The sequence below is a fragment of the Eurytemora carolleeae genome, unplaced genomic scaffold, assembly GCF_000591075.1.
Source record: "Eurytemora carolleeae unplaced genomic scaffold, Eaff_2.0 scaffold748, whole genome shotgun sequence".
NCBI lineage: Eukaryota > Metazoa > Arthropoda > Copepoda > Calanoida > Temoridae > Eurytemora > Eurytemora carolleeae.
In genome coordinates, this window is record NW_019397592.1 from 175,932 (window position 1) to 201,031 (window position 25,100).

Genomic DNA, 25,100 nt, shown 5'->3' on the forward strand with positions numbered 1-25,100 from the left:
TTTTGAAGAAGCCTGAATTTGCCATTTTCTATTCCGTTTAGATTGCTATATTCCAAGAACAATTTATAGATAAGCCAATGTTTAAAACTACCATTTTACATTCATCTCTGAAAATGAATCACCGAAAATTATGTAATTAAGTAGTACAGGGTTTCTCAACAAACATGGGTGAGTCTCTAATTCCAATGCGCTTTGAACTATCCACAGAACTTTTTAATGTTTTGATCCAGATAAGATAGATTTTATAAAAAATCCTAGCATTGAGATCTATAAATCTGGTCGTACAATTTTGTACATCCAAAATTAATTCAGATAGATAGTTCAAATTTTAACAAAACATAAAAAAATTTAAATCAAAATCGGCAAAATAATTAGTCACACTGTGAATTCAATAGTTCCTGAAAAAAATTTGATTTTATGTTATTACATAAAGGTGAATTATGATTATGAAAATATTAAAACCTTTCATGACAAAACAGAAACCATAGCCAGGCTGCTAAGGAATTTTTAATTAAAATTTTTTGAATTTTCAAAACCTTCATAAAAAGTTTTCCTGCATAGAAAATATTTTGTATTTTGAATTTTTGAATATTTGTTTAAACCTTAAAAGAAAGAATATTTTCACTATACTGAACTGAAAACTTTAGAATAGGATATCCCTAATCCCAATCGGTTAATTAATCTGAAGATTAATAACAGGAGGAGAAAAGCATTATTTAATCTGAGCTGGGAACTTTTGAATGGTGGATATTGGGATTAATGCTTGATCCACTTTTTTTCTTAATCTTGAGATGAAATAATGCTTGTTCTCCTCCTGTTATTAATCTCCAGATTAATTAACCGATCGGGATTAAGAATATCCCATTCTAAAGTTTCCAGCTCTGGAAATTAAGAAAAAGAGTGGATTCACCAATTAACCCGATATCCACCATTCAAAAGTTTCCAGCTCTGGTAAAACATTATTAAAAACGTAAACAATTGTTAAAATGTGATTTTCCTATCTAAAGATTCTTTTGGTTTATTCTCTCGCTCAAAAATCTATGAGAATATTCCCAATTACTTTTTTAAGACCATTAAGCTAATACACAGTTCTGGAAAGAACATGTCTATGTCTACAAAAAAAAGAGAAGGCAATTATTAAGGTACAATCAAAGCCAAAGGAACTGCGAGATTTCAAAGTCGACTCTGTCCTGAAAATGGATACAACTTCTCATGACTGTCCCTAGAACTCTGTGATTCTTAAATATTTTGTATCTTTTACTGAAGAATAATAAATTTTTTCTATCGATGTAATCTGTCACCAAGCTTTTTTTAAACCTGAAAAATGAGTTTGTTCGAATAAATTTAAATCGTTCATTTTTTTTTCGTTCGTTTTAAAATACTATTGATTTTTTTCCTTTCTTTGAACGATCCAAGTCGTTTGTTCATCATTCGTTATATTTTTCTGAACGACACCAACATTCACGAAAAATTTCGTTTGTTCCCCTAAACAGTTCCCATCTCAAGGTGCTAGTCCGAACTCTCGCAAGATTTAGACCTGGTGAATGTGATATATTGATAAATCCTATTTCAATAGTTAAACATTTTTTTAAAATTTTGCAGGTGAAAAAAAATATATTTAAAAAGTATTATTGCTTGAAAAACAATTCACACACTTTTTGTTTTTTAATGTAAACCTTTTTTTACATATAATCCGAAATATCTCTTAAGTTCTTTACGCAACATGGTTTCTAACAATTGTCTTTCCAGCAATGATATCTGGATTGTATATACCTGAGAAGAAACTTTGTAATTTCCTGTGTAGGATACTGTTTAGCGTAGTGTAGAGGGGTGTTTCCATAGGAATCCGCTCTATCCAGGATACACTCATTACAGGGTGTTTAATAATAAGGGATTAAGTACCCTAATTAAAGGGTGTTCAATAATAAGGGAATGTACCCTAATTACAGAGTGTATAATAATAAGGTATTGTACCCTAATCACAGGGTGTTAAATATTAAAGGATTGTACCATAATCATAGGGTGTTCAATAAAAAGGAATTGTTCGCTCGTCACAGGGTGTCTAACAATGGGATTGTCTAACTACTTGAAGCTACATTTTTCATTAACTCGTTTTTTTTTGTATAGAACTAGCTGCTTACAGGCTAGTTCAATATAAGAAAACTAGCTGATGTTCTAATTTCAAATGTCTGTCCGATTCAAACAAGTTTATACTCTTAAACCTATTGAGACTGAGGCCTATTTTAACAAAAAATAGACTGGGGGGTCATATTTACCTCCCCCCGTCATTTTTTTAATGTGATCCTTAACATTTCATTTTGGAAAACACTTGGACTTTTAATTCAATAATATGCAAACAAATCCAGCAATTTACTGCAAAATTTAGCTCTTTGGAAAAATGTTCGAAAATGTGACAAATTATACATTTTTAAAAAGCTGTTGACCCAACGAATAATTAAACTTGCAATCATAAAACTAAATGTGTATTCAAGAAAAACTGAAAATGAGCAAAAACTGTGCAATTTGTTTTTCATTTTTATACGCTTTCCAGAGAGCTATAAATTGTTAAAATCCAATGACTAGAAGAAGATTCAAAATTATATTTAGTCTGTTTTCGGAAAAAAAGGCATCTAGGGAGTATGCCTGAGTTATGTGGACTCGAAGCGGCGAAATAGGTATATAAGTTCAGCTTTTAGCTGAAAGTGAGGAGCAAGTATTAGTTAGAAAACCAAAAAAATTTCTTAGCTATTTACGCTGCGACTACTCGTAAAAAAACGACAGTGGGGTCATGTTGACCTCCCCCAGTCGGAAAAGGGTAAGGGGTAATTTGCTAAATAATATGTGGAAGATATCGTCATTTTTTTAGCTTGAAAAATTATCATAGTTGCAATTGCAAAAGATATATATTCATGGATATCTCATTTCATTTTTGATCAGACGAGCTTTCATTGCTTCATATGCCTGCAGTCTATAAAGGTTGGGTCACTTGAAATTATATTTACAGTGTACAGTGTACAGTGCTGCAGTCTATAAAGGTTGGGTCACTTGAAATTATATTTACAGTGTACAGTGTACAGTGCTGCAGTCTATAAAGGTTGGGTCACTTGAAATTATATTTACAGTCCTTTTTAAATTTGCACTGCAATGTCTTTTCAACTATTTTATTGTATTTGAAAAATTACAAAGGAAATAGAACTCATTAACTCAATTGGAGTTTAAAGTTTGAAGTTTGAAGTTTCAAGGTTTGAAGTTTGAACATCTAAAACTAAAGCTGAAGAATTTTAGTAGATAGGAAACAATGGGTAAAGATTGAAAACAATGACAAAGATGATAAAAAATGACAAAGAAGGTAAACAATAACAGAGATTGTAAGCAATAAAAATATTTTAATTAATAAAAAGGATTGTAAACAATGAAACAGATGGTAAACAGAGACAAAGAAGGTAAACAATAAAAGAGATTCTAAACATTTAAAAATATTTTAATTAATGAAAAAGATTGTAAACAATGACAAAAATTGTAAGAGATGACAAAGATTTAAAATAATAACAAAGATTGTAAACAATGAAAAAGATTGTACACAATTTATTTCTGAGCAGGGCTGGACTAAGGGGGGTGGGGGGGGAGCTGGGCCTGAGGTATCATTCTCTGCTAAATATAGTCATGGTAAAAGTATATTTTTAGAGATGATTTATTACGTTATAACTTAATGTAAACAAACCTTTGTTGTTTTATTATTGTTGTTAAAAAACCTTTTCTGCACAAAGGCAAAGATTTTATACTGATATTTGTATCTTCTCAGGCAAACCTTAATCTTTATCATGTTAGGTACACTTTCTATCCACATATCTATCTATCTTATCATCCAATTAGAAATGAACCCTGAAATAAGTGTATAAAAAGTAAATTGGAGATGAACCCTGAAATCCGTGTATGAAAAGTAAATTAGAGATGAACCCTGAAATAAGTCTATAAAAAGTAAATTGGAGATGAACCCTGAAATAAGTGTATAAAAAGTAAATTGGAGATGAACCCTGAAATCAGAGTATAAAAGTATCAAAGGTAAACGAAAATTTGTAATTCTACGAAAACCACCTCTATCTTTTGATAATTTATAAATCATCCTTTAAAGGGACAGACCGGCTATGTAAGGTAGTTAAACAAAGTATGCAGTGTTGTGGAAAAATTCTTTAGGATTCATTTGAGATATATTAAAACTTTTTAAAGATCTGTAAATCCTGAGTTTAGCGCAAAGTCGTCGTTCAAAATCGTACTTTTGGGTGGATACGTTTTCAGAATCGTTTCATCATTATATTGAATTTCTTATTTTCTTTGTATTCGCAGATTTCTTTAAATTCTTCAAATGTCGTCTTTTCAATAATAATTCTAGAAAATCTGCGAAAATTTTTGTGAATAATGAGAAACCAGAATAATGAGAAAATAGAAACTAATAATTAAACAAGATTACTTATTTTCGATAATAAGATTGATTTTTTATTTTCTCAACCTGTTCCTAAACAACTAATTAGTTTGCTGTAGAACTTTTTTACATTTTGTGCCGTCGTTATTTAATAATTAAAAAAAAGAAAATTCTGAAAACGTAACCACTCAAAAGTACGATTTCGAACGTCGACTTTGCGCTCAAACTCAGTATTTACAGATCTTTAAAGAGTTTTATATGTCTCAAATGAATCCTAAAGATTTTGTTCACAACTCAGTTCAACGAGGGGAGGAAGGCCTGCCACAAACATTTCTAGTCCGAGCCACATTCTTCTCATTTTCTCGTCCGAGCCACCTCGCAATCCTCGTCCTTTGAATATTATTTCTTTTAAAGTGTTTAATTCTCCAAAATAAAACAATTTTCTAAGAATCGGGTCACGTAAGAGCATAAACGAAATATTAAACTTTCGTAAATCGAAAAAATAACTTTCAATAGAATTACAGTTTTTGAGTGCAATGTCATGAAAAATATTCACATTTTTAACGCGCATTTTCAAATAATCAAGGTGTAGAACTTTTATAGAACTTTAATCACTTTTGTTAATTATAGCGAAAACCATAGATTTTTTTCGGGTGGTTCCCCGGCAAAAATTATAGGCAGAGGTATGCCAAATATTTTGCTATATATTTTGTATCACGAAGGTTGGCTATTACGGAGGCAAAGGATTCTTTTAAAGTTTCATCTAAATAGATTTGACATCATTTTCACGGCTTTGAAGATTTCAACATGATGATCATTGCTATACTTTAGTCCATCCATATTTTATGCCCTAACGTGGCCTGATTTTTAAAGAATTAGAAACTTAAAAACACATAATAAGCAAAGAATGAGGAGAATGTGGCTCGGACGAGAAATTGTTGTGGCTGGCCTTCCTCCCCTCGTTCAACTACCTTATATAGCCGGTCTGTCCCTTTAACAAGGAGTTCTAAACTCAATCCCATCTATATATGTCAACCTCTGTTATGAATGAATTCCTGTTTATGATTGCCATCATCGAATATTTGAGTCTGATGCTATTCTCCTTGAAGAGACAGTATATAGTTTTCTCGTTAACAACTCCACACTCCTCTCCATGTACAAGTATCTAAGATAAATAAGAAATCCCTGTTTACCAAAATACGTAAATACGCATCGGAGGGGCCCTTGAATATAAAAAGAATGCATTCCCTTTCTTTGTGTTACTAATACTGAGATGAGATTTTAAAAGCTTAAACCCGACTAAAACCTAGTCTTTGCGTCTGCTTAGACCCAAGTAAAGCTCAAGTCAAGACCCGGGTTTTGGAAGGCCTCGAGTTTAGTAAGAACTAACCCTCTTGGGTTTTACTCTCTTTAAGGCTCGAGTCTTCAGCAGCTGATGATTGTAAATTTCGTAAAATCTTTTATATTTGTACATTTAAAATCTCTGGAATTATTTGTGGTGTCAAATTTTATTAATTATATAAAATAAACATACTATGAAAATAATGTATCTACATAAAGTTTGAACTTTCGAAATTTACATCTCCTTGTCACAGCTGATCTGGCGGCATTATGTCTGCTACAGAGATAAAGCTTGTAAAACTGTCTCTCATTGGTCGAATCAGAACCAATCCTGACTTGGGTTCTATCTAAGCCCGAGTTTGGGTTTTAGTCGGGTTTAAGCTTTTAAAATCTCATCTCTGGAAACATTTCATTTAGTGAATATGTTTTAAAAATATTTAAGAACCAGCGTCCTTTCATTCCTATTGACGTTGTAGATTGTATATCATAGAACAAACCTTCCTGCAAGAATATCCATCATAAAGGAATATCTTGCAGATGGTTTACAGAGAGGTTTACAGAACATGTAGTATCAAACATGAAAGCTACTATGATACTATCCTTGAAATTTTTAAAGTAAACTAACAACCTTACAGGAAACTCAGAGAAACATACTTCATTAATAAGTTCAATAAGTTCAAGGCATGAATAAGAAGAGATAGTTTAAACATTTATATATCAATTTGTTCTTTATATGATTGATTATACACGTTAATACATAAAAAACGTTTTATTCACATAAGAAATTGTAATATAAACACATTATAATTAGAAAACCCTGTGTGCCAAAGTACAGGGTGTCCCACGAAACATGACAATTGGAAGACGACTTGAAAGTCGTCTTTTGTATTTGAATTTATTTGTGACATTTAGTCTTCTATCTACTTTAACATGTATGATTCTTGAAACAATTATCACATAATTCTCCTAGCCCTGGCATTTCCAAAAAGTGGTCTGCGTTTTTTGTGCTTTCAATATTTACTGAGATATAAAGAGTTTGGTTCAGATTTCAATTTTGTTAAATAAAAGCAAAATTGTCGAAATCTGAACGAAATTCTTCATATCTCGGGCAATAATGAAAGCACAAAAAAGGCAGACCACATTTTGGAAATGGCAGGACAAGGGAAATTTTGTGATTATTATCTCTAGAAATTCACTTCTAAAATTAAGTTGACAAATAAACGCAGCAAATTATATCAAAAATCAAGACGACATTCAAGTCGTCCTGCATACTGTCATGTTTCGTGGGACACCCTGTATGTAAATACATAAAACATGCTAATGTTTTGTTTACATGACACATTGCTAAATAAATTACATATGTTGTGCAGTAGCTAACGTAATTATATAAATTCATTATTTAATAGGGAAGCAATCTCATTAACAACACCATCTTCTACCTCAGAACTGAATCTTTTTTAATGCTATACGAATATAAAGCTCCATACTTAATGTTCGTAAGCAAAACATAAACTGAACTTTCTTATCAAGAAATAACTCAACCAGCAAGGAAATAAAACCACCTATAACACTCCTGTATGCCGAGTCCATTAGCGCCTGATCCAATCAGGGTTCAGTCATGTGTTTGTTGTCTATTCTGAACCAATAGAAATGTTTGGCGGTAACGTCTATCTTTCTATCTATCTCATTATCCAATCAGAGATATGAATCCTTCAATCGGCGCTATCAGTAAATGGAAAATATGGTGCCTAATAATATAAACGAACTACTTGGTTTTGGTTAGAGTAAATACAGTGCATGGTACGATCCTCTCCATAAGCGAGTATCTAGATAAATTGTTAAACCCTATATTAGTTTATTTAAACCATATATACTACATTAAGTTGTGTTATATATTAACTTTTTACATATTATATTATTTAAGTAAATCTAACCTTGTTATAATATCCAGCTTTGAGAACAACATGAAGGATACTCTGTTGGAACTTATTCTCGACCAGGAAGTCTGTATTGAACTGTTTAAATACTTCCACAACAAGGAAATATCCACGGATAGCTGCCAATAGAACCGGAGGCGTAGATCCTGATCATAGAAATAATACATTAGAATTACTTCCGATTTAAATTTCAATTTCTACCAAGTTACCAAACAACATGGATACACGTAAGCATAGAAACAAGGAAAATCTGTTTCTCTTTGTTAACTTGTAAGCTTGTAAATAAAAAAACTTATTAAAAATAAAATCTTTAACAGAAAAGTTGTCTTTATTAACTGTGTTAAGATATAAACGTCGGCCACTGTATTCAACCTGCAATTGAGCCGGCGACACTGTTCTTGGCCGAGGTAGCGTTTGGATCAACATCTTTCCGTAGCAGGGTCAATACACACTATATAATACAGATTTATCATTTTAATGCAGATTTAGGTATTTTCTTCTTGCATTTCCAACTTCTTGAAAAATCCCATGATTTTTTTTAATAGTAACTAAAATGGAAAATGTTTTAATCTTTAAAAGAATTACAGAATAGATTAGAAAATCTTTATTTCAAAAAATACTCCGGAGGAAAAAAATTGCAAAGATTTCAGCTGCTCAAGAATTCACATGAGGATAAAACCATCAACATTGCAGAAAATTTTACAGATAAAGTTATCCAGACAGAGTTCTTAGAGAAATGTTAAAATTGACAAATATTGCAATTGGAGTTGTATCCCAGTGTCCCTGTATCCACGTATCCACGTATCCACGTATCCCTGTAATCCTGTATCTGTATCCAAGTATCCCTGTAACCTTGTATTCCTTTATCCTTGTATCCCTGTATCCCTGTAGCCTTGTGATTCTGTTTCACTATTTCACTGTCTCCCTTTATCCCTGTATCCTTATATTCCTGTATCCCTGTAGCCATGTATCCCTTTATCTGTATCCTTGTAATACTGTATCCCTTTATCCCTGTATCAGCTGTATCCCTGTATCCCAGTATCCTTGTATCCCTATATCCCTGTATCGTATCCCTGTATCCATGTATCTCTGTATTACTGTATTCCCTGTATCCCTACATACCTATATCCCTGTATCCCTGTATCCCTGTATCCCTGTATCCCTGTATACTGTATCCCTGTATCCCTGAATCGTATTCTCTTCATGTTTAAAGATATCTAAGTCTAATGGAGTATAAGTGTTGAATTTCTAACTGAGAAAGGATTTACAAATCTAATTTATGTTAGAAGTGATATTTACATAAATGCATTTACTACTTTATATCAAAAACATATTATTATTTTTAAAAGTAATGTTTTACTTGTATAGCTAGATCTATAGATCTACCAACAAATATTTCATTTACATTAACATTAAAAAAAATCCCGATTCTAACAAAAAAATGTGTTGCATCGGGAGCAAAATCGGCCTGTAATCCGACAGTGTATTCTCACCAGCCAAAACCAAACCTTCTCACTTCCTAATAGAGAAATTAATTATCCCCTGAAGGTAAACTGCCAATCAGAGATACTTTATGAGGAGTTTGGTTTTGCCTGGTGGAAATACAGTGTAATATGCATAAATATGTTTGGGTGTAAAAATGTAAAAATGATATGTTTTGTACAATATACGAGCAATATATATGATTAACGCTATACATTGTCTGTTCATTAATGATCTATGTGTCAACTTTTGCATGAATAATACATTATATTGTTCCACAGAGCCATGTGGGGGAGGGGGGGTAAAATAGTAAGTAATAAGCAACCTAATTTTATGACGCTCGAACACAATGTCATTAAGCATCATTAAAAAAAAAGCGTAAATTAGTTTTTTCATTTTCTAATAAACAAATACGTATATTAAAAACTGAAGAAGCCAGCTTGTTATACATTTTCTTCATAATTAACACAAGATTAAAAGTTTTTAAAGAGTCTTTAACCTTTGCGTTCAATACAAGACTTTACATAAAAGAAGAAGAGGGGGAGGGGGGCTCAGAATAGATTCCTTGCAATTTCGCTAATTTTTGTCAAAAATATATTTCGCAAAAAAATCTGAATTTTACCTCTTCCAGTTTTCTGTGCAAAACCATAGAAATAGGTCGCGCATTCCAGGTCTTAAGTAAAAATAATTTTTAGGGAGTGTTCGCGAAAAATGGAAGGTTTTTTTTGCTTACGGCAAAAAAAAAGGCGCTTTAGATCGCTACTAATCTTACTATCTGTTGCGTCTATAAGGAGATAATTGTTAAAAACGACTCATACTGAAGGATGTAGCGGCCATACAAAATAAGAAAGTTGCAACATTAAACTCGAATCGTAAAATAATCAATTTAACTCCAAACTAATCATTCAGATATTACGACCAATAGAAATCGACTTGTTTTCAACGTATTCGTATAAAGTTAATATTACATATTTTTATTTTATTTTGGTGTTTTTAAAACATTATTTCGCTGGCGCTGAATTTTCGAACATTCCTGGAAAATGTAAAATGGTCGTCTTCATTATCAAAAATCCACGAAACAGGAATCAATGTTTTTAAAAGTAACTATCAGATCATAAAAAATAAAAAAATAAATATGAAATACCAACTATAGACGAATTACGAATGCGTCGAAAAATTATCGATGATTATTGTTTGTAATATCTAAATGATTTCTTTGGAATTAATTTAAGTTTTTTTTACGATCCGAGTTGAATGTTGCAACTTTCTGAATTTGTATGGACTCTACGTTCTTCGGTATGAGTAGTTTTTAACAATTTTCTCCTAATAGACGCAACAGATAGAAGTAAGATTAGTAGTGATCAAAAGCTTTTTTTCGCCTTTAGCCTATACCTACTTTCATTTTTCGCGAACACTCCCTTTAAGGGAGCCAATTTACACACTCCACACCTTGCGTAGCTAAATATTAAACTATCTATTACTATAGAATTCCTTATTTCTTTTATGGCTAACTTTTCGTTCTCAGAGTTTAACACATTTTATGCTTTTTAAGAAATATTGCTAATGTTTCGCACAACCTTCTTAAAATAAATTTGCAAAAATTGGACGTTTTATGATTTACTAAAAAGTATTTTGCAGAATTTGTTACGTAAGCATTTTTACTATATTTTGCTTAAAAAGAAATTTTTTCAGAAACTTCTTTTAGGTAAAACTAAGAATGATTTTTTTTCAAATTCACATGAGAGTATCGATTGAACTCCTCCCCCCCCCCCCCCCCCCCCCCCCAAGCGGCATTAAAAACTGACCTGAAAACTACAGAGAATTTGAAGGGGGGTCATGGTCGCCAGTTTTTTGTAGGACTGCTTATTTAATAGCTTAGGGTCACTTATATCTGTAGCCTGAACATATTTAGAATAATGTTTGAAAATAATTTTCAATCGTGAAAACTAATATTTAAACTTATCCATCCAAGAATCAAGATCGAGAATATACAGGATTTTCTTTCAGGGGTTTGGGGGCTTTGCTTTCTGAAATGGAGGGTGAATCCCCCCTTTATGTAATAGCTTCAGAAACCCCCATGATACGCCCCTTTGTTAGGCTTATATATATATATATATACTGTCATACATTATATCATGTTAAATATTGCAAATATCAAAGGTCAAAGATCAAAAAAGCTTTTGTATCATTAATCCCTGTAGAAATATAAATCCGTATCCTTCTTGGTTTGGCGGATTAAGTAAAAACCTTTTGGATATTTATTTTTGATAATGCTAAAATGTCTGCTCAAGTGGCTAATTATAGATTGTTAAATAAGAATCTGATGTTTTTACGGATAAAATCTGTTTAAATCAAAAGTTATCACTGTGAATATCGAGTTCAGCTGGCTTAGTATAAGCGTAATATAAGCGTCATCACTCCAAACAAAAGTTTAGACCTTAGGCTTAATTTGTATTAATCTTTGTTCCTTAGAAGAAGTGTCAAATAATTAACAGATTATAAGTTTCACCAACAAAATAATTGAGTTTTTGACACAAACCTAAATTTTCCATAAATCTTTGCAACCTGATAGCGTAAATATGGGATAAATTAAACATAGATTAATTGAATTAATAGTTAAAATTATCTAAGGTTTACGATATTGGGTGGCAAGGATTAGAAAACCAGAGTTTGTGATAAAGATTTAATTCCTTTAGATGTATAATGTAAATTATAGTAAATTTGCAGGACGCCGTATAAGAAACTGATTACTCGCAACAAACTATAATTTTCTAAACTTTAAACTTTTGCACCCTTATTTCGAGAACTATTTGTTGTTTCAATGACATCGTCAAAGTAGAAATATCTATATAAGGTTTACACCATCAAGTTGAGAAGATATATAGATAAACAAAAATAATGTTAAAGACAAGAAATAAGTTCGTTTTCACAACGCTCTTTCATACATATATTATATATTATATGTACATAGCAAATTTGATTAGTTGAGTAAAAATTAATAAACTTGCCTCGTCAAAATTAAGATACAGCTCTCGTTGTTTCAGTATCAAAGTTATGGCCTCTGAGTACAAAAATCAATATTTTTTGTAAAATTGGATTGTAAAACCTTACTCGAAAATAATAAAGAAATGTAAATATTAAAGACGTAAAAAACAATGGTTTTTTAAATAATCATAATTCTTTTCTTCAAAACTTCTAATTAAATCTTGTTTTTCTTCTTTTGTATTTCATCTTCTTTATGTTCACAACAATGAAGTAAGCTTCAGATTATTATAAAAATCAAATTACATTTTTCTTATTCAAACTTTGAAATATATTATTTCCTAAAATATCCGCAATATCTTTCTCCAGTGAATCATCGGCAATCTAAATAAAAACCATAAATAAAAACTAATATTACTAGGCATTGGAAATCGTGCCAAGTAATAATTGAGTCTATATACAAAAGCTCTTCGCTCTTAAATATATGTTAGTTATGGCTGGCCCAACAGCTAAACCAAATTGGCTGAACTTTTTTTAGAGAATCCATGGGTACCCCGGTGTTAACACACGCTAAAAGGAATTGAGTTTTTGCAACAAACTCAAATTTTCTAACCCCTATAGCTTTGCAACCTGATGGTGTAAAACTTTGATATTTCAAACTAAGACTATTTGATCTCACAGAATTAATAGTTTGAAATATGAAAGGTCTAGGAGAATGGGTTGCCAAGTTTTAGGAATTAGAAAGTCAGAATTTGTTCCAAATACTCATTTCCTTTTTATGAAATTTTTTGAAATTCCACAAGTAACACTGGACATTTTAGCTAAAATCAAAAAAAAAATACAATTTTGCTATTTGGTTTTCGCGAGAGATGGAGAATGTTTGCATTCCGATCGGATAGCTCGAAGACAAAGTCTGAGACACACTTGGACTGAAAGATGTAGCTAGTAATGTATCCAGAAGTAATTTTGTGTCTATACATTCTTTGGATTGTATAATTCTTCCATTGATGTAATACCAAGCGCGGGTAAACGGCGTGAGTAGCTTAACTATGAGTGATAATGTAAACCTGGGGAACGCTAGGTTCTTCAGCCTGTTTATATAATAAAGTTCTTCGCTTATTTTGACTGATTTTTTTAGAATTCATGGGTCCTACCAAACTTGGGGGTAGCCTAGGCCAAACATAGACAATATGATGCCAGTAGCAAATACTCCAGAGAGGCCCTGGAGGAACGATGTAGAGATAGATTTCGTATGAGGTAAAATTCAAGTTTCCTGATTGACTGGTAGACTACAAACATTTGAAACATCTTTTATTCTGAAAGTCTACTCTCTAGTCGATCATGTGAGGTGCCCCAACAGTTTTGGTCAAATCGGTTCAGCCGTTTTGACGTTTATTTGGCACAAACTAGTAGTCGGACAAGTCACATGTTTTCTTAAATTCAAATGAATTATTATAGGAAAAGAAACAAATTAATGGAGTTTTTAGAATGAAAAAAACATTTACTCATATAAATGATTATTTTTCAGTTCCAAGAAACGTTTCGATTTCTTCATCGTTTCCATTTATAATTATTCTGAATGTGACAGACTTAGTAATTTATTTCAGTAATATCATATTAAGAAGACTTTTTATCCCCAGATATATTTTATTTTAAACTCTTATACACATAATTCTGAGCTAGTTTGTAAATTTAATAATTTTTTCGTGTTTATGAATATTCCCAACTAGGAATTTAGGAAAACTCCCGACTAGGAATTTAGGAATTCCTCCAACTAGGAATTTAGGAATTCCTCCAACTAGGAATTTAGGAATTCCTCCAACTAGGAATTTAGGAATACCTTAAACTAGGAATTTAGGAATACCTTAAACTAGGAATTTAGAATTATCATATTAATCCCCACAATGTGCGACAATAAAGAGACGGTCAAATTTTTGCGTCGATTTATTGCTACGGCTTTCTGAGATCGTAGCTCCTCAACTTTTGATTAATTGCATAAACATAAGACTGATAAGACCAAGGTACTAATGCAAGGAAAGTTATTTCAGAGGTGTACGCATTTTTTTTACTGCAGTGTACTGTCTTTGGGCGGAAAAGTAAACACAGCCTGACATGGAATCCATTTTCACAAAACTAATCTATGAAATATTCTGGTCATCGGAAACTTTTATGAATTCTTAAAATTATCAAAATTAAATGCTTTTATTCTCCTCGGATACTAGACGAACACTGATGCATCTATTCTTGTTTACAAATTCCGCCCAGAGAGAACTGGTTTCAATATGTACGCAGAGTATACGCTACAGCAATTAACATTCCTTGCATTATAACCTTGGATAAGACAAGCGAATTTATCCGTTTATATATAATTAGAAATTCAAAACATTTTGGATCTTCTCAATATAGCTCTTTAATTAAAGAAGTTATGATTAAAAACAAGAAAGATTTTAATCTTTCTTGTAGTTTACTTTAGTAACACGTCTCAACTAACCTTTCCCGGTCTTGACTCTTTAGGTTTGGTTTGTAGAAAAGCTAGATCTAGCAGTTGAGCAAGAAGAATATGAAGTCCGGTTAAACCATATCTGTTCACAGCATTTACATCAGCCTGAACAATATTATTCAAAACTACGAGGGACTGTATTATTTCAAGTGAGCCACCACATATAACAGCTTTGTCTGATTAAAAACGAATGCGATATTCATGATTTATCTTATAAAAAACATGAAATTTCTTAAATTTGGGTTCTTTATAAATTTTGCTACAAAACTGGGAAAATTAAACAGTTTTCAAGCTAGAAAATGACAATATCTTCCACAATATTCATCATAGTTAAACCCTAAATATTAAATACATTGAAAGAGTTTATGAAATGTCGTCTTGAAAATTTTTCAATGGTTACGTAAATCTTAGTGTTTGCGAAAATAAATAAATAGCCATAAATATGCGGGAACAGTTTAAAAGAGCTCCATATAATGTTTTAATTAAAAAACTAAATATCTGCAACATTCCATTATCAGAAAGTGAAGAATACGACATTTGATAAATTCTTCCGATGTATTCAATATTAAGGGTTTAACTGTATAAAGGGTGTGAACCAGGCAAACCCTCTATAAATGAAATTCGAGAGAAAATTTTACTTAAACATCTTCTCGATATTCATGACAACGGGTGTTCTAACTGCTAAGAACATGTTTGACAACTTTATAAAGAATGATCAAGGTATTTTATTAAAACTATTTCCAGAATCATGTGATTAGGCTCAATAATGAATGTCAACCAGCTGTTACCTTTTTGTAAACAAATTGTTATATTTAATGGGACACCCTATATACTCTAAAGAAGTATTAAATGGGACACCCATATACTTTATAGAAGTATTTTATGGGAAACCCTATATACTCTAAAGATTTTTTTGGGACACCCTATATACTCTGAAGAAGTATCTTCTGGGACACCCTATATACTCTAAAGAAGTATTTAATGGGACACACTAAAAATCTAAAGAAGTATTTAATGGGACACCCTTTAAACCCTAAAGAAGTATTTTATGGGACACCCTATATACTCTAAAGAAGTATTTTATGGGACACCCTATATACCCTCAAGAAGTATTTTATGGGACACCCTATATACTCTAAAGAAGTATTTAATGGGACACCTTACAACTCTAAGGAAGTATTTAATGGGACACCTTACAGCTCTAAAGAAGTATTTAATGGGACACCTTAAAAATCTAAAGAAGTGATTAATGGGACATCCTTTATACTCTAAAGAAGTATTTTATGGGACACCTTATATACTCTAAAGAAGTATTAAATGGGACACCCTATATACTCTAAAGAAGTATTTAATGGGACACCCTATATACTTAAAGAAGTATTTAATGGGACACCCTATATACTCTAAAGAAGAATTTTATGGGACACCCTATATACTCTAAAGAAGTATTTAATGGGACACTCTATTTACTCTAGAGAAGTATTTAATGGGACACCCTATATACTCTAAAGAAGTATTTTATGGGACACCCTACAACTCTAAAGAATTATTTAATGGGACACCCTACAACTCTAAAGAATTATTTAATGGGACACCCTACAACTCTAAAGAATTATTTAATGGGACACCCTACAACTCTAAAGAAGTATTTAATGGGACACCCTACAACTCTAAAGGAGTATTTTATGGGACACCCTATATACTCTAAAGAAGTATTTAATGGGACACTCTATTTTCTCTAAAGAAGTATTTAATGGGACACCCTACATGTACAACTCTAAAGAATTATTTAACACCCTATTTACTCTATAGAATTAAAATCTCGTTAAAAAATTTTCGTTAAAAATAATTCTAAAGAATTTTAAAAATTACAGTCATCGGCGTTGTTATCCATAATTTGCGATCATGTTATTGTAACTTCAACTTTTTTAAGTTATGATTATCAAAATTTGTTTTGAATTTTAAACCTTCCATGTGGTTTTTCAGTTTCTGCATAACTTTAAAAAAAAAGAGTTTAACTAGCGCTCAAACTTCTACAATTTTTTGTAATTCAAATTTTTGTTATGCAAAGGGTAGAGTGGAGAATGGCCGTGTTCGCGAAAAATGAAAGGGGGTATAGGCTTACGGCAAAAAATAATCGCTTTTGATCGTTACTTATCTTACTTCGATGTCTGTGACTGTTGCGTCAATAAAGAGAAAATTGTTAAAAACAGCTTATACTGAAGAACGTAGAAAGTTGAAATATACGACTCGGATCGCAAAAAAAATTTATTTCAAACAAATCATTCAGATTATGTATACATCCTATAGTCATCGATTATTTTTCGACGCATTCGTATATAGTTAATATTTAGTATTTATTTTGTATACAATGCACTTAAAACGCCGAAATAGTTGGCCGTCAGATGTCTCTGCTCTCGATGCTTTGAAGGATAACATGGCAGAGACACCTAGCCGAAAAAAAAGTCGTTTTAAGTGCATTGCATATGAAACAAATACAAATAACAAATATTATGAAATATGAACTATATACGGATGCGTCGAAAAATAATCGATGACTTTAGGTTGTAACATCTAAATGATTTGTTTAAAATTAAATTTAATATTTTACGATAACAGTTGTATATTTGCAACTTTCTGAATTTGAATGGACGCTACGTTCTTCAGTATACATAGTTTTTAACAATTTTCTCCTAAAAAGACGCAACAAAGATTTAAATGAGGCAGACGAATAGAAAGGAACTTAGGAAGGCAATACAGAAAAAGTGGATGAACTAGAGCATAACAGAGAGACTTCAAGGCAGAGGACAACAATAAATCGAAAACAGAGACTTTGATAAATTATTTCTTATAGTTTGCTTAATATTATACTCAAAATCAAGATTTTTATCAAGAAAAACGCAAAACATTTTTAAAGTTTCTAAAGCTTAAGGTTAACAAAGTTTTCAAAGTTAAAGATTATTTTAAATCTGTTGTATCGTGAGCAAATAGAAAGTTTAACAGGGCGTTGCTTTAAACAAAAATCGTTTATAAAGATCAAGAAAAGTTTGGAGAAGGTGAAAAATCTGGATAGATCTGGATAAATCTGGATTGAAAAATAATTATAAATGTGCTGAAAGCAATTTTTGAGAGATGATATCCCAAGAAATGATTAATATTTTTTTTGTTCAACAACACTCTATTCTTTATAACAAAAACTGATCAAAAGATATTAACTATGTTTATTAGAATTAATAAATCTTTATATTCAAGAATCATGGCGTGAAAAACATCGTTATAAATTTTACTTGATTTTGAGTATAATATTAAGCAACTTTAAGAAATAATATATCAAAGTCTCTGTTTTCGATTTATTGTTGTCCTCTGCCTTGAAGTCTCTCTGTTATGCTCTAGTTCATCCACTTTTTCTGTATTGCCTTCCTATCTATTCGTCTGCCTCATTTGCGCATTACTTCTTTATAGTTTTATTCAAACATGATGTTAAGTTTTCAGAATTATTTAATTTATTTTATGATTAATATATTTTTATTAGTAATCATGTGATCAATGACCGCCTCATTTGAAAAGCTAGTTTTGTTATGCCCTAGCACTCTCATTTTTACACTATCACCTTAAAAATAATTCAATGATTTTTAGCTAAATTTTTGTTTTAATGCGGCTGAAAGGCCGGTTGGTATAAACAAAAAATCTTTTTATAATTTTTTTTAATTCAAGCATCACGTTTAAAACTGACATCTTTGAAAGCCCTCGAAAAATACATTCAAACACAATTCTCACATATTAAACATACTTAATATTTTTTACATTTTTCCTACCTTTTTCGCCATTGTTTTTAAAACCTCCCTAGCACCCGAATAATTGAAGTTATATGTCTGATTTTTTTTTTACCTAGTTGGCCTTTAAAAATTTGACTATGAGCATGTAATAACAATACATACCTTTACTCGATGGACCTATTCCAGGGGGGGGGGCAGTCTATAGATAGCTACATAGATTCAGTTCCCCTCAGTTTTTACAGGGTTAAGAAGTTTTGTAAACCTTATTTTCAGGATATTTGAGAAGAAGTTGAATTGCTCCGAGCTTTCCTTCATCTGCTGCCACGTGGATAGGAGAGGACTGCAGCTGCGGGTTCTGATACCGCGCACTAGCACCAGCCTTAACATTTAACAATTGCGGCATTATGCGCATTTATGTTTTTCCTTTAGGTAAAGATTCTGTACAATGTACATTACAAAATAATTTGAATAGGGGATTAGAGTTTTTTAAATGGAAGTAGGTCTGGGCAAGGTTAAATTACAGAGCAAAACAATTTTTGAAAACTAACAAAAAATTCTGATAACAGATGAAATCTAATTAAGCAAAATGTTACTTAATCATTTATTCAAACTAATGGTTAACAAGTTCTAATCTTAAAAAGCATTAACGCCCCTGGCTTTTATCAGTCTAAACTTCTAAATTGTAGCTCAGGTAGAACACCTGTTATTACTTTACCTGGAGCAGTATATCAATATACTCCAGGGTATCATGATCATCCTCATCTATTGCCAGGTGAAGAATCGTCTTGTATCCAACCTCAAGAAAATATAAATAAAAACTATACTAAAAACCCCCACGGTCATTTTGCATGGACAATGGACATTCAACGTACAGGCAGCTAGAGCAATTTAAATCATAGAGAGGTCAATGTGGCTATTTTCACTGCGCAGTATTACCATTTTCTCTTTAGTCCTTTGCTCTCATCTTTTACTCTATGGACCATTTGCTCACATCACATTGTTTCTTTCACTTTAAGTTTATGCGTTATTTTCTCTGTAAAGCTATCTTACCCCCCATTTAGTCCTAGCGGCAGCGCTTGGTCCCCTCAAGGTTAGAAGCAAGGAAAGTTATTTCAAAGGTGTACGCATCTTTTGTACTGCAGTGTTTTGTCTCTGAGCGGTAATGTCAAAGCCTGACATGGGATTCATCTTTCATATAAAAAATCAATGAAATATTCTGGTCATAGGAAACTATTATGTGAATTACCAAAATTATCAAACTCTTCGGATGCTAACGAACACTGATGCATCTATTCTTGTTTACAAGTTTAGCCCAGAGAGAACTGGTTTCAATTTGTACGCAGAGTATACGCAACTGCAATTAACTTTCCTTGCATTTTAACCTTGGGTCCCCTTTAGAGTTTCCACGAAATGGCTAACTTTTTTGCGCAAAATGTGCGCTATTTTCGCGCAAATTTTTTTGTGCGAACTTTTGCGCTATTTTTGCGCATGAAACGCAATGATTTTTTTTTGCGAAAGTTGCGCATGAAACGATATTTTAGTTTTGCGCAATTTGCGCAAAATGTAACTTTTTAGGCAAATTGTCAAAAATTGATATGCTAAGCTTAGAATTAAACAGCTGAAGATTTATTCCATACATAAACAAAATATTAACGTACGAGTATGATAACGATTATACTACACTCAATTGGTTACTTCCAGTTACAAAAAGTTTAAATTAAGGGACCAAAATTAATAAAATAGAAATTAGAGAGTGTGAAACTTGGCAATATTTTAATCCTATTTAATAATTTCAAGTGACCCTTAAAAGCTTTGCCTAATCAAGTATGAATTATATTCTTAGATTTTTTAAATCAAAATTCTGAAATCTTTTTAATCTCATATAAAATAATGCAAGAAAGTAACCAATGCCTGAAGAATCCACTTTTAGAAAATATGCATGTCTAAAACTAAAATTGTCGAGACTTTTACTGGACAATCTGTTTCAGATTTTGGTACAAAACCTTCCAACACTGGAGAACACTCGTTTCGAATCGGTACTGCTGGCCGAAATCGATTCTAAATCCAGCTTTAAGCGGAAAACTCTAGTTGCGGAATTCCGCAAAACTTGAGTTTCGCAAAAGCGGAATAGGGCAATTTTGCGCGAAATGACTTTTGCGAACGATTGCGGAAATTGTTGTTTTTTCGCGCAAAACTGATAAGCAAAGAAAGAAAAATTTTGCGTTTCGTTCCGCAAAAATTGCGCAAAAGTTTTGCGAATGGAAACCAGTCCCCTTATCTTTTCCAGCGGCAGCACTTGACTCTAATAGAAACTGATGGTTGGGGGATCAACATGAATTTGTAAAGGCCAAACGGATTAAATTTATTCCTGATTCGACCAGAAAGGTTCCACCCTTAATTTCCGAAAGTTTTTAATGTTTTATCATTCTTTAGAAATTAAGGAAAGGGATTTTAATAAATGCCTTTTGTTTGTTTAGGGATCAAAATTGATCCACATACAACATTTCTAAACTTTGCTGGGTATGTGTTTTCTAAAGAATGTACTCCAAAGATATCTTGTTTTCTCTCTTTGATCATTTTTTATTCATGAAGAAAATATTTACTTACATTAGTCTTATTTTTCAAAAGTATAATGTAAGTGTTTACATTACAGCAACCCACACAGTTCTCTTTAGGGCTGGATATTATTCTGTTAACAAACACCAAGTTTTTTAGGACATAACTTAAAAAAGTATTCGTCTAAGGTTGTTTACATTTTTTGACATTTTTGCCAAGATATTTTGCATAGGTTTTTGCACAGACGCCTTTAAAGGGAATTTGCACATATTCAGTTTTCATGAAATAACATTCATTTTTTCAAAATTTTGCAAATAATATTTGTTGGATCAAGTGCTTTTTAAATATGTATAATAATAATATTTTTTTGTTTTTGCACATTTTTGCTAAATAACTGAATTTTCCAATAAATATTTAAAACTTAGAAAATTTGCAATTTTTTGCAGATACTTAAAGTATAGTCCAAGGGTTTGTATCACAAAAACGAATATTTTTGGGTAAGAGAGACGTCAGCCTAAACAGTGTAAACGAACAACGCAAAACGTAAATTTTTAAATCGATAATAAATCCTAGTTCTCTCTACACATTTTTTTGTCCCAGCAAATTAGTTGCCATAATCCTCTAGAATTTGAGGTTTGAATTTAACACGGCAATCACACGCTGTCTATACTAGCCTAACAATAGATTAGTTAGCTACAAACAGCAAAACAAATTCTGCCCCCCCCCCCCCGGACAAATCCTGAATACGCCCTTTGATAGCTTTATCTAGCTTTATCAAGTTACAAAAAGACAAACTGCTCACCTCTTTTCCATACTGTGTATTTAAATCATAATCTATATCTTCTGCCGCCAAAACCTGGGCCCTGAACTCATCAAGCTCATTATCCTCCAAACATCGAGCTATTTCAGCCTAGATATAAACAGTTTAGCTACATCAAACTATCTTAGCCTTAAAATGGATAGTTTAGCTACTCAGCCTAAATATAAACATTTTAGCTATATCAAACTGTCTCAGCCTAAATATGGATAGTTTAACATCTTCCAAACATCAAGCTATCTCAGCCTAAATATGAATAGTTTATCTTTCATTCAAACATCAATATCTATTTTTCAAATATCTTGTTTATAGTTTATTAGAATGATAAAAGAGAAAAATATTGTTCTCAAGTGTTATTAATATGCAATATTTTAGCTTGAAAAAGACAACTAACGCTCTAACAATATTGTTTAAACCACAATTATAAAATTATCGAGCATGTTGGCGTTCACTAAGCATCTTAGATTTTTCATATAATACAACCAGAAAACTGTGGAAACTATTCGTCTCTGTTCTTCCTTTTACTTGTTTAAATGTCGCATAAGAGCTTTGTAGTTTAAACTTGTAGCATTTTATACACATCTAACTATTTTAAGGGCCATCGTTTCAGAAATAGTTAAATTGTAAATTACAAAATTATTGCGACCGTTTTCTGGTTCTCAGGGTACACTTAATCACAAGCAAATAAGGTCAACGAATTTAATTCCAGAAATTATCATTATAAATCCTTTTAGAACAATTTTCTGAGTTAGTCTCAGCTTTTGAAATTCAACAATAGTTGAAGAAAAATCTCTAACAATAGATGTTTAAGAAGTAGATGTTTAAACCCGTATAATAGATGTTTATGAAGTAGATGTTTAAAACCATATCTAATGTTCACAGAGTGACCTATTTTGTGTTCAATTCTCTATAATACTACAAACAAAACAGATTCACAGAAATATTTTAAAATCCTTAAAAATATTTTTGAAATAAAGCTATAACAAAAGAGACTTATGAAATCCCAATAAAAAATCTTCGTTTCTTTCTCTTTTTTCTTCTTTTTATTTTTAATTGAAACCGCCATCGCATTTACGACGGCGGAAAACCAACTCTGGCGAAGATTTAATGTTAGCTGGGCGAACAACGCCTAACACTTCAGCTAGTTAAGAATATGATTTTATTTAATCATGATTTTAGCTGAAGTTCTTGGCGTCACACTCGCGTTTCTCGTGGAATTTCAAAATATTCCAACTTCTTTGTCACCACCGGGTTTTATAAAGATACAACCTTACTATTTGGAATTTTAAATTTACCGCCAAATGTTTCTGGCTGATTGCTGCCCGCGGCATTTTCTAAAACTGGTTTCACATCTGAAAAATTGTTTTGTATTTTAGCAAGATATTAAACCCTTCTTCCCCGAATCACGTTTTCTTGAGTTAGTATCTTTTAACTAAATTTTTACTAGGTTTGAAAATGTTTAATTTTGATTTTCTCGTCCATTGTTTTTGTAGTTAAAATCTGCAAGTCACTTTAACGAGAAACCACTTTTCATTCTTGAATTGAAAAATCTTTTAAGGGTAACGTTGTGAATCGGATATGCCACTTTTTAGCCTATATTTTAAACACCTATTTCCCGCTAAATATATTACGTAATACTGTCAAAATGTATTTATGATAACTATCTATCTATTCAAGCCTGGATTTCACAATAAAGACTGAGGTTTATCGTGCTTTCTATTTACTTTTGTTGGTTCGTTGCTATACGATCGTTTCTCGGTCAAACTATCTTTCTGATTCATAAACCTTGAATGATAAATAATTAACACCCAAAGCAAGCAGAACCACGTCAAACTAAAGTAACTTTCACGTGAAATTGAAATTTTATATGTTTTAAATCAGAAGGCCTGACTCCTTTTATTAAAGATCCAGTATATTTCATGAATTTTACTTAATCTCCTTTTATCTGCTGTTCTAATTTTAGCATGGTTTTATTTGATGTACCTTGAAAAAATTTGAAAAAGTTAAATTTAATGTTAAAACAAAATATGATTTGGACCATAGGAAAAAAGTCAATCTATTGATTCGGAATGAAATTTCAGAGGTTGTTAGTTGTGTCTTTTGATACTTATCTACGCTTCTTATGATTTTTTGTTTGTTTTGGGTGTATAAGGATCGATCTAGTTTTTAATTTGTAAATATATGCACTAGTCAAATGTAGGGTTTCAAGATAAATTTAATTGTGCAAAAAATCATAACCTTTCAAGGGTTCTCCCAGGTACCTTAGGTAAAATATTTACGATTAGAAAGAAATATATTTTTCTAACAATTGCTCTTAAAAACACCATTTAAAGATCTAAACTGAACAAATAAACTATAAGGTCGGATTCTATATGGCATTGGCAGTCTTAAAGTATTATTCTTAAAACCTCGAGAAATGGTAGGATATCACGAGAAATAAGCATTGAAAATATTATCTTGAGCATAAAACGATGAAAAATGATCAAAATTCATGCTTTTTCTGCTACGTTTGGAGAATTATTGAGGAAAATATACCAGCTAGACAATAATGCAAGAGTGCAAAACATACCAGCCTTACTGCAGAATCCGACCCTTTGTTCCATTTCTTTAGTTTAGGGCTTTAAATGGTGTTTTTATGAGCAATTGACAAAAATTTATAGTATATGAGTATTTGTATAAGAAAACAAGGGCAAAACCATGATACTTAATTATCTTTTTAGGCTTTACACCAAATATTCGTTCTCTTCATGAATATGTTACCTAAGGTACCTGGGAGAACCCTGAAAGGTTAGATTTTTTTACAATTAAAATTATCTTCAATACCTCAATTTGACTAGTGATATGCATATTGCTGATTTAAAATAATTTTTTTTTGGTCCGAAGCTATTTTGGGATTTTATATTTTTATATTTGCCGCATATTTTTGGACAATTTTGTGCTACGCCTACATACCTCTAATTAATAGATCGGAATGTCAAAAAAGACAGGTTTTTGGGCACACTAATTTTTCTAAAAAAAATCTGGAAATTTTGAAAAAAAAAGATTCAAGCAGTTTTGACAAGAAAGAAATTATTCATAGTGAAATCAGTTCTACTAACAAAACTAAAATGTAAAAAGTAAATTATTGTTTTAATTATCTAAAAGTGCAAATACAGTTTCTATGTTTAAATATAATAATATTTTGAAATATTTCTAAATGCAAGTTCTACATGTAGCTTGTAAGTAGAAATTTAAACAATTCTTCAAATATAATTAGGGTCTGTTGTGAATGTGATAATTAAACTTCTAT

At 31.5% G+C, this 25,100-nt stretch overlaps 1 protein-coding gene across 2 annotated transcripts in view; it reads right to left on the reverse strand.

Moving 5' to 3' along the window:
• The window catches only part of LOC111715063 (uncharacterized), a 52,106-nt gene extending 28,941 nt beyond the window's left edge, over positions 1 to 23,165 (reverse strand). For both annotated transcript variants that reach the window (XM_023490308.1, XM_023490309.1), the window contains exons 1-13: positions 23,107 to 23,165; positions 21,797 to 21,904; positions 19,154 to 19,234; positions 18,701 to 18,817; positions 14,654 to 14,767; positions 12,504 to 12,546; positions 12,189 to 12,241; positions 10,986 to 11,078; positions 9,803 to 9,853; positions 8,071 to 8,149; positions 7,696 to 7,844; positions 5,476 to 5,585; positions 1,774 to 1,851 (exon numbers count right to left, since the gene is read on the reverse strand). In XM_023490308.1, the coding sequence (XP_023346076.1) occupies positions 1,774 to 1,851; positions 5,476 to 5,585; positions 7,696 to 7,844; positions 8,071 to 8,149; positions 9,803 to 9,853; positions 10,986 to 11,078; positions 12,189 to 12,241; positions 12,504 to 12,546; positions 14,654 to 14,767; positions 18,701 to 18,817; positions 19,154 to 19,234; positions 21,797 to 21,904; positions 23,107 to 23,142 (1,112 nt within the window). In that variant the 5' untranslated portion in view covers positions 23,143 to 23,165. The remainder of the gene's footprint in view (positions 1 to 1,773; positions 1,852 to 5,475; positions 5,586 to 7,695; positions 7,845 to 8,070; positions 8,150 to 9,802; positions 9,854 to 10,985; positions 11,079 to 12,188; positions 12,242 to 12,503; positions 12,547 to 14,653; positions 14,768 to 18,700; positions 18,818 to 19,153; positions 19,235 to 21,796; positions 21,905 to 23,106) is intronic.
• Between the last annotated feature and the right edge of the window lie 1,935 nt (positions 23,166 to 25,100).